This window comes from Scyliorhinus torazame, chromosome 12, assembly GCF_047496885.1.
Source record: "Scyliorhinus torazame isolate Kashiwa2021f chromosome 12, sScyTor2.1, whole genome shotgun sequence".
Classification (NCBI taxonomy): domain Eukaryota; kingdom Metazoa; phylum Chordata; class Chondrichthyes; order Carcharhiniformes; family Scyliorhinidae; genus Scyliorhinus; species Scyliorhinus torazame.
Window position 1 is genome coordinate 171,105,920 of NC_092718.1, and position 10,713 is coordinate 171,116,632.

A 10,713-nucleotide genomic window follows, 5' to 3' on the forward strand; every position below is an offset into this window, starting at 1 on the left:
GTGCACCCCTAGGAATTTGAAACTGCTAACCATCTCCACCTCGGCCCCATTGATGCTGACAGGGGTGTGGACAGTACTTTGCTTCCTGAAGTCAATTACCAGTTCTTTAGTTTTGCTGGCATTGAGGGAGAGATTGTTGTCGCTACACCACTCCACTAGGTTCTCTATCTCCCTCCTGTATTCGGACTCATCGTTATTCGAGATCCGGCCTACTATGGTCGTATCGTCAGCAAACTTGTAGGTGGAGTTGGAACCAAGTTTTGCCACGCAGTCGTGTGTGTACAGGGAGTAGAGTAGGGGGCTAAGTACGCAGCCTTGCGGGGCGCCGGTGTTGAGGACTATTGTGGATGAGGTGTTGTTGTTCATTCTTACTAATTGCGGTCTGTTGGTCAGAAAATCGAGGATCCGGTTGCAGAGTGGGGAGCCGAGTCCTAGGTTTTGGAGCTTTGATATGAGCTTGGCTGGGATTATGGTGTTGAAGGCGGAGCTGTAGTCAACAATAGGAGTCTAATGTAGGTGTCCTTGTTTTCGAGATGCTCTAGGGATGAGTGCAGGGCCAGGGAAATGATGTCTGATGTGGACCGGTTGCGACGTTATGCGAATTGCAGTGGATCAAGGCGTTCTGGGAGTATGGAGGTGATGCGCTTCATGGTCAACCACTCGAAGCACTTCATTCCGACTGAATTCAGGGCCACCGGACTGTAGTCATTGAGGCACGTTGCCTGGTTCTTCTTTGGCACCGGTATGATGGTGGTCTTCTTGAAGCAGGTGGGGACCTCGGAGGGGAGTAGGGACAGGTTAAAGATGTCCGCGAACACCTCTGCCCACTGGTCCGTGCAGGCTCTGCGTGCACGACCAGGGATCCCGTCCGGGCCCCTCGCCTTCCGAGGGTTCACTTTCAGGAAGGCCGATCTGACTTTGGAAGCTGTGATAGTTGGTATGGGCTGCTGGGGCACTCGACAGCGGATTGTTGGTTACCTGCTCGAACCGAGCATAGAATGCATTCAGTTCATCAGGGAGGAGTGCGCTGCTGCCGGAGATACTGCTCGGCTTCGCTTTGTAGCTCATTATGTTGTTTAGTCCTTGTCACAATTGCCGAGAGTCTGTCTGTGACTCTAGCTTGGTTTGATATTCTCTCTTGGCATCTCGGATGGCTTTGCGGAGGTCGTACCTGGATTTCTTGTATAGGTGAAGATGTAGAACGATTTATTTGTTTTGTCCAGTTAAGATCCCTGACTTCTAAGTTTCTGGAGACAACTGTTTTATAACATATAGTGCAGGAGGCCATTCGGCCCGTCAAGTCTGCACTAACCCACTGAAGCCCTCACTTCCACCCTATCACCATAACCCAATAACCCCTCCTAACCTTTTTCGACACTTAGGACAATTTACCATGGCCAATCCACCAAACCTGCACGTCTTTGGACTGTGGGAGGAAATCGGAGCACCCGGAGGAAACCCACGCAGACATGGGGAGAACGTGCAGACTCCACACAGACAGTGACCCAGCGGGGAATCGAACCTGGGACCCAGGCGCTGTGAAGCCACATTGCTAACCACTATGCTACTGTGTTTTGGAAATCATTGCAAATTTAGGTTTGGACATCTGGCTACTGGTGCTGCCTGCCTGTGACAGATGTTTGCTACCCATGGCCTTCCCAAAGTAATAGTGTCCGGCAATGGCACTCCATTCACTGGAGACGAGTTTAAGCACTCTGTCCGAACAAATGGTATTCGCCATTTGAAAACAGCTCCCTATACCCCACCTCAAACGGGTTGGTGGAGAGAGCTGTGCAGATGTTCAAAACAGCCATGAAGAAGCAATCCAGCAGACCACTATGCCTTAGGTTGGCCAACGTTCTTCTATCTTATATGACCCCCATGCCACCACAGGCATCCCACTAGCCATCGTCTCCTGACCCAATTGGACTTCTATTTCCTGAATTTGTCGGGGAGGGTGGAGGCAAAGCAGGCCTCCCAGAGGAAACAGCATGTTTCGGACAAAGGGGACAACTCATTACAAGTGGGTGACCAGGAACTTTGGCTCAGGCCCACTCTGGTTACCAGGCAAATTGTATCAAAGTCAGGCCCAGTCTCAAGTGGGTTTGAATGGCAGGACAGTGTGGAAACATGTTTAGCACATTAGAAGTCAAAAGGGGACCACAACCCCAATCTCGGAACAATTGGAACCAGCAGGGCCAGCACGGTGGCACAGTGAGTAGCACTGCTGCCTTACAGCGCCGAGTTCCCAGGTTCGACCCTGACTCTGGGTCACTGTCCATGTGGAGTTTGAAAATTCTCCCCGTGTTTGCGTGGGTTTCGCCTCCACAACCCAAAGATGTGCAGGCTAGGTTTATTGACCATGCTAAATTGCCCAATTGGGAAAAATGAATTGGGTACTTTAAAAAAAACATAAAACAACAGCAGACAGGTAGCACCCAAAGAGAAAATTCTGGAAAATCTCAGCAGGTCTGGCAGCATCTGTAGGGAGAGAAAAGAGCTAACGTTTTGAGTCCAGATGACCCTTTGTCAAAGCACCAATGCTCTTGTAGTGGATCCAGAACAGCGGGAATCTAGGAGTTCTGAGGAGGCCCTATTGATAACCAGGACGGAGCTGGCGAAGGGAATAATCCTTTGGTGTTGGTTGAACCTCATTGACATCCTTTCACGATGACAGTGTTGGCCCCAAAGTTGGAGGAAGCCAGTTGGGGGACTAATGCGGACTACAAGACCCAGAAAGTCCCCTGACAGATTAACTTTGTGATGAACTGTTATTTTTAAAAATAAATTTAGAGTACCCAATTCATTTTTTCCAATTAAGGGGCAATTTAGCATGGCCAATCCACCTACCCTGCACATATTTGGGTTTTTGGGGGCAAAACCCACGCAAACACGGGGAGAATGTGCAAGCTCCACCCAGAGCCAGGATCGAACCTGGGACCTCGGCACCATGAAGCTGCAGGGCTAACCCACTGCGCCATCTGTGATGAACTGTTATGGACTCTCTCCCCTCGCATTTCTCAGTCTTCTTATTGTATATAGTTACTGTATATAAGCTGTTCTGTAAATATATTGAGGGACTGAGGGAGGGGGGATGTGGTAGCCTGGCCCCTTTTAGGGCCGAGTCCTCATGGTCCACATCACCAGCTCAGGGCCTATCACGCAGGAGCACATAAACCTCAACCAATGGGGAAAAGGCATGGGACCCTGGGAGCAGGGTCCTGGGCAGAGGGGACCTGAGAGTGAAGACCCATTGGGTGACTCTGTGCCTTTGCTTGTTACCAATAAACCCTTCTTCTGTTATACCAGAAGTCTCCCTAGTATTGCCTTGAGCTACCACAGCCACAATCAGATGAGCCATGATCTTATTGGATGGGAGTGCAGGCTGAAGGAGCCAAATTGCCTACTCCTAATTTGTATGTTCATATGAAAGGACAGCTGTACTTAAATATGTCACCATGAGCAGATCAAATATTTACCTCACTATCCTCAGATATAATAGAAATTGCAGAAACATTGGCCATAATCTTCCAATCCCCCTCCTTAGATACAGGAATGGTGCCAGAGGATTGGATAATTGCAAATGTTACATCCTTGTTCAAAAAGATACAAGAGTAAATTCAGCAATGGCAGATCAGTTAATTTAACCGTGGTGGTAGAAAGGCATTTAGAAACAATAATTAGTCAAAATTGACATGCCACTTGGGACGAAGGTGGAATAATTAAGGAACATCAGCAGAGATTTGTATTTATCCAAGTTGATTGAGCAATAAAAGTTGGTGTGTATTGACTTCTAATTAATGAAGTGCTACATAACAGGTTTGTCAGGAAACTCAAAATCAATTAAACAAAAGGGCAACAGCCACATAGATACAAAGTTGGCTGACTAACGGGAAACAGTAGTGACGCAAGGTTGTTTTTCAGACTGGAAGTATATAGTGGATTCCCTATGGGTGGATATGAAGACCACTAGTTTTCTTGATCAACATTAATGACATTGATTTGCGTGTGCAAGACAATTTCAAATTTTCTATAACAAAACTTGGAAGTAATGATACACTTCAAGGAGGACATTGATAGGCCTGACAAATATCAGATGAAAGTCAATGCCAGAAGTATTAAAAATGATAGGGTGCGATCTAACCAAATTGCAACAGAGTCCCGTGACAAAGTGTATTTACCCAGGTGTTTCCTGGATCCGCGAACTAACCAAATTGCAACATAGTCGTGTGACAAGTGTATTTAGCCGGGTGTTTCCTGGATCTCTCGACCCCCCCCCCACCCCGACATGACACCCAGTAACTCCCCCAAAGCCCAGTCAGCTATAAGGGAATCCGCAGCCCCCCACCTCACACACACAGGGTACTCCTGGGCCCAATCCCCACCATTGGAGAAATGCCAGCCTAGCATCCTGACAATGGCCCTTCCAGCAGACTGTGCTATCTGGGCACTTTGGCAGTGCCAGGCTGGCACCCATTTGTGGGGACCAACACTGAACGGCACTCACCCGAGTTCCCCACGGCAAAGGGGTGAAATCCCAGAGCCTTGGTAGATCAGGTGAGTGCATATTCAAGAGACTAGCTGTCTCGCTCAAAAATTCAATTTTGCCAAATAGTGATCCCACCCACAATGGGCAGGATTCAGATGCAACATCACGTGAGATTTGACATGATCGCACGAGGCATGGCAGATCCTGGAAGAGCAATCGCCCAGCATCTGCCAGTTATGCCACACCTGGTGAATCTGTACTGGAGTAATGTGCCAAATTTGGAGCAACACAAGAGGGTGCAGAAAAAATGTTCAACATGGTTCCAGTTCTGTTGGAAAAGGGTGGGTGGAACAGTGTTCTCCAGAGAGGTTAGGAGATGATTTCATAGAAGTGTTCAAAATAAGGAGGGAATGGGACAGAATTTTTTTTTAAAAATTGTTCTTATCTGAAGAGTTGAGAACCAGGACATATGGGAGGCATGGTAGAACAATGGTTAGCACCGTTGCTTCACAGCTCCAGGATCCCAGGTTCGATTCCCACTTGGGTCACTGCCTGTGCGACGTCTGCACGCTCCTCCTGTGTCTGTGCGAGTTTCCTCCCACAAGTCCTGAAAGATATGCTTGGTGATTGGACATTCTGAATTCACCCAGAATATGGCCACTAAGGCATTTTCACAGTAACTTACTCGAATTCTCCCCATGCTTGTGTGGGTTTCACCCCCACATAGAAAGATGTGGATAGGCTATGCTAAATTGCCCCCGAATTGGAAAAAAAATTTGGGCACCAAAGGCTACTTGTGACAATAATGATTATCGTCAGTCAAGGTGAATGGCAAAAATATTGAGGTAAACCTGGAATGCACGGAGTTTGATGGAGGCACATTCAATTGTCGTTTTCAAAATGGAAGCGGATAATTATCGGAATAAAAAAAAAATTGCGCAGAACTACAGGGGAAGAGTCAGGACTCGGGAGAACCAACACCGACTCAAACGGGCCGAATGTCGTCCTTGCTGTCACTGTTGCGTGATCAGTTTCCTCTCAGGCGGTTTCTATGTCTTCCACAAAAGGGGCGCCCAACAGACAATGAAGGATGTTGGTACTAGAGGTTACGCAACACAATAAACCAGATTTGTTGACCAGAACCCCCGCTTTTTTGTTTTTAAAAAAATCTCCTGTGATAGTCATATTTTCTGGAGTCATATTTTCTGGAGTGGACAGTCTTCGGTTTGATAGCTCATCCCCAAGGAAACCCTCCACCCCAACATTCTTTTGCACAGCGTTTATAAATAAAAAAGCTCCTCCTGCCCCCACGCGGAATCCTTGCAGCCCCGGGAGGTTTTTCTATGGCAGGTTTCTCCTGATATTTGAGCCCTTCAGCCCCGGGGTGGGGGGGCGTGCTAAACTAACCTTTCCTGTAAACAATGTGTGGATGTCGGTGAGGGCTCAGGTTACATCCTTAGTACTTTTACCCATTTCCACGAGAGAAAAATCACCCAAAAAGTAACGAGGGGGATGAAACAAAACCCAATTCTTCTGTATATCTTGCATTAAAGGGTTCACTATATGGTCTCTGGGTAACGCTCCCGCCAAAACAGACCCACACCAAAGTTCTAACTGCCAACTACCAGATAAGAGGCTGTCATGTGACATTTTAACCTAACAATTAACTAGTCAGAGGTAGAGTACTCGATTTCGAATGCCATGGCAACTACAGCCTTGCCGTTCCCGAAACACAGTAGTTACTTAAAAACTTTCAAGTTACAAACCACCAGGTGATAAACACTGCTTTAAGAGAAACACTTGGTTTATTGATTACGCGCGAAAGAAAATACAGCAGTAACAAAATGTTTAAAATACAGTTTAAAAATACAAAAAGGAAACATTATATAAAAGATCGGCTTGTTAATGCCGGATGGGATCATTCAGCTGACACCAAATAGCGGCAAACTGTCCAATTTGTTACATTCACACTCGACCTGAAGCAACATGGGTGTTTTTAATTAGAAAACCCGAAGCAGTTTTCCCATTTTAAAAACAGCAAAATGTCGATATTCAGGAGAACATTCCGCCAAACTTTAGAATTAGTTTTCATTTAATATTCCGCTAAACTTTAGAATTAGTTTTCATTCAACGGAATAAGCCTGTTTGAAACGCACTACAGCTTTTTTTAAAAATCAATGATGTAACGCCATGCTCGAAAGAGCTCCACAGTCCGAAATGCGCTTGACAAAACTTAGAATAAAGTCACTTCCCCCCCCGCAAAAAAAACCGTCCACCGGAATTTCAATTTACACATAGTTCTTGTTGCTTGGAGCTGTAGATCTCGCCGCGGAATACTTTGCCGCGTAGTTATTCTCATCTTTGGGAGGACAGGAACAGCAGAGCAGAGCCCCTCCGAGGATCAGCAGACCCGAGGTCCCCCAGCCGATGTACAAAGAAGCTCCAAGTTCCCTCCTCTGGGCGTCCGTCACCAGCGGGTTGTAGAAATCCTTGATGATGGTGTTTGCTGACCAGGACACTGGGATCAGGGTCAAAACTCCAGCCAGGATGAAGATAATTCCCGATACGATTGTGACTTTGGCTTTGGTCGCCTCGTCTTCTATGCAGTTGGTGCATTTACCTCCAACAATGGAGGAGAGGATGCCCAGGATCCCCACCACGATGGCAATAACGGTCAGAGCTCTGGAAGCCTGCAGATCTTGGGAGAGGGCTAACAGGGAGTCGTACACCTTACATTGCATCTGCCCAGTGCTCTGAACGATGCAGTTCATCCAGAGACCTTCCCAAATGATCTGCGCCACCACGATGTTGTTTCCGATGAAAGCGGTCACTCTCCACATGGGCAAGACGCAGGTTATGATGGCGCCCAGCCAGCCGAACAGACTCAGGGCGATGCCCAGAATCTGGAGTCCCATTGATGCCATTCTCAGTTTCTATTCAGCAAACTGCAGGAGATAAACGTTCAAGTTAATGTCTTGATCAGGAGTGAGTGCTGTGCGATAAACACAACGGTACTTATTCAATGCAAAGGGGCGGGGAGTATCGATTCAACACTGACTGCTCCTCCCCTAATTACCTCAAAACTACAAGCACGGGTTTCGGCTCCGTTTTCATTGTCTATTCCCATTGGTTTACGGACGTGCGTCAGGTTTGTTTGAAGAGATGGCAGAAGGTATTTTCCAAATCTTTGAGGTGACATGATATAGTGAGGAATAGTCATGTGCAGATTGCGTCATGTAATTTATCAATCTTTAGTGGGGCGTCCAGCTTGCCATCCATTAAGTTTGCTGTTTTTAGTATATCCTAATCCCAGTTTCTGTGGCTTGATATTCATACCAGAGTTACACCCTCGACAGATACACCGGAAGCTCCAAGGAACAATCATCGATTTAAAATGCAAAACCTAACATCAAATGCTGTGTATCCACAGCAAAAACTAAACATGTTGGAAATCGTAAGTCAAGATCTATCAGGAGAAGCGATTGAAAATATGAGGCGTAGCCTATTAAATTTGCAGTTTTCTATTTTTTTCAACAAATAAAAACTACTTTCACCCAATTATTGGACCCAATTTCAACAAAATATAAATTTAGACACGAGCGCTTCAAAACTGCTCGTTCGGTGCAGTTTATTATCTGAGATTCGGGCGAATTCATGGGAGATGAACACTAGTCCAGCTGCAGCCCATTTTACACACCGTCCCATTTTCACATCCACTGAAACAAATTTAAACTGGAAAAAGAATAACAGATTCACTGCCATCCGCATTAAAAATGAAAATTCACCTCAAGAAAACAGAGCTTACCTGTCTTGGACTGTGGGGCGGGGCGGGGGTGAAGAGAGAGAATACATGAAAGAACGGAAGGAACAGCAGAAAATCCACAAAATATAAATGAGCCGGCTATTTTCTTTTGTAAGGTCTTACAATGCACATATTGGCTGTTGCGACTGCACTTCAAATATCATGCAGTGAAGTGTTTGGAGACGTGAACAATACTATTAAAATTAAACTAAATCTTTCTCCACATTTTACGCTGTGCACTGGCTTACTCTTGTCTATAGGAACATAGGATTTAGAGAAAAGACGATCAAAGTCCACCTGGGTTACCTCATACCATCCTAATAGTCACAATAAACAATACAGGAGAAAATGACTGATCATAGCATTCAATTTGTACCGGAGTCAGCATTCTATGAGGAACTCTAGTGGAGGAGAGTGTGGAGAACCATAAGTGCAAAGTCATCCTTCTGGAGTGAGCCTTGAACCCTTATCATACTGGTCGGACAAAAATATATCTTTGCTGACAATGATTGGTACCACTCTCAGAATCATGTCAATTACTCTGTATTGATTTTACACGCCTGTCATTAGTACAAAACTACATTTGCAACTTTCTGCTCCAGACCTTTTCCTGATGCTCCAGGGAATAGCCATACATGAGTGCAGGGTGCAAAGTCAAATCAGATATCTGAGTCCACATAGAAGTTTCATCTCCCTGAAAATCAATCCCGAATCCTCTACTGAGGAGAATTGGAGGAGACAGAAGAAAATAAGAAAATAAATACTTGAATTAATCGGAATGTGGCGACTAGGTGCTTTTCACAGTAACTTCATTTGAAGCCTACTTGTGACAATAAGCGATTTTCATTTTTTTCAAATTCAGGATGTCCCAAAGCATTTTAAAGCCAAATAATTATCTTAAAAGAGTAATCTAGCAATGTACAAAACACAGTAGCCAACTTACATGCAGCACATTTTCACAAACAACTATGAGTCAATAACCAGGACATCTATGTTTGTCAACCACACCCTCTGATGTTGTGTTGCATTCATTCTGCCTTCTGACATTAATCTTCATTGTACCTACACTGTGTTCTACTTGTATTTAGGCATTGTACCCACTCTGTCCTCTAACTGTCATTGTGTGGTCTGTCCATTTATTTTCCAATTGTTATTCTATACTTTTACACACACACATATCTTGCCCAAATAGTCCAATGTAAATTCTCATGTAAATTCTCTGGGCTGGACATGGTTAAACTCCGTGTGAATCTGAAAATTTACTGAATGGTAGGTGGGGTAGAGGCCTAGTTAATTAACTCAGTGTTTGGGTCTATTTGTGCTTCAGGCAGTCACCATGCTGCACAATAGCACTGAAGCTAAAGTCTTAACCCTTTATTTAATTCAGGTAACACCTGAGTAGCTGTTACCTGCAAACTAGAAAAGGTAGGATAAATTCATGGCAACTTCATGCTGGAACAACACATGAATGCTACAATCTCAACACATTTTTTTAGTTTATAGGGGAGATGTTTGTCCTCCTGTCAGTAAACATATCAACACTCACTATCAAAGATGACAAAAACCTCAAACGAACCATTGTTTGCAGCAAACTACCCAGTCTTCAGAACAGTGACCACGACACCACACAACCCTGTCATGGTAATCTCTGCAAGACGTGCCAGATCATCGACATGGATACCACTATTACACGTGAGAACACCACCCACCAGGTATGCGGTACATACTTGTGCGACTCGGCCAACGTTGTCTACCTCATACGCTGCAGGAAAGGATGTCCCGAAGCGTGGTACATTGGCGAGACCATGCAGACGCTGCGACAACGAATGAACGGACATCGTGTAACAATCACCAGGCAGGAATGTTCCCTTCCAGTCGGGGAACACTTCAACAGTCAAGGGCATTCAGCCTCTGATCTCTGGGTAAGCGTTCTCCAAGGCGGCCTTCAGGACCCGCGACAACGCAGAATCGCCGAGCAGAAACTTATAGCCAAGTTCCGCACACATGAGTGCGGCCTCAACCGGGACCTGGGATTCATGTCACATTACATTCATCCCCCACCATCTGGCCTGCAAAATCCTACCAACTGTCCTGGCTTGAGACAATTCACACCTCTTTAACCTGGGGTTACCCCATCTCTGGATCTGTAAAGATTTAATCACCTGCTAATGCTCACATTCCTAGCATTGTTTGGCATCTTTGAATTTGTCTATATATGTGTTTCTGGAACAGACCTCTTCATTCACCTGAGGAAGGAGCAGCGCTCCGAAAGCTAGTGACATCGAAACAAACCTGTTGGACTTTAACCTGGTGTTGTAAGACTTCGTACAATAACAATTTGGATAAGGTACTTGGGGGAGGGGGGGGGCGGTAGCCAGCCTGTATATCCCCCAGGCTAGGTTTGCTAGAAACACCCTCTGAA

The 10,713-nt window shown here is 45.6% G+C and overlaps 1 protein-coding gene across 1 annotated transcript in view; it reads right to left on the minus strand.

Moving 5' to 3' along the window:
• Positions 1 to 7,520, minus strand: part of LOC140386738 (claudin-4-like) — a 72,855-nt gene extending 65,335 nt beyond the window's left edge. Inside the window, exon 1 of the mRNA XM_072469376.1 lies at positions 6,923 to 7,520. Within this exon, the coding sequence (XP_072325477.1) occupies positions 6,923 to 7,413 (491 nt within the window). The 5' untranslated portion in view covers positions 7,414 to 7,520. The remainder of the gene's footprint in view (positions 1 to 6,922) is intronic.
• Between the last annotated feature and the right edge of the window lie 3,193 nt (positions 7,521 to 10,713).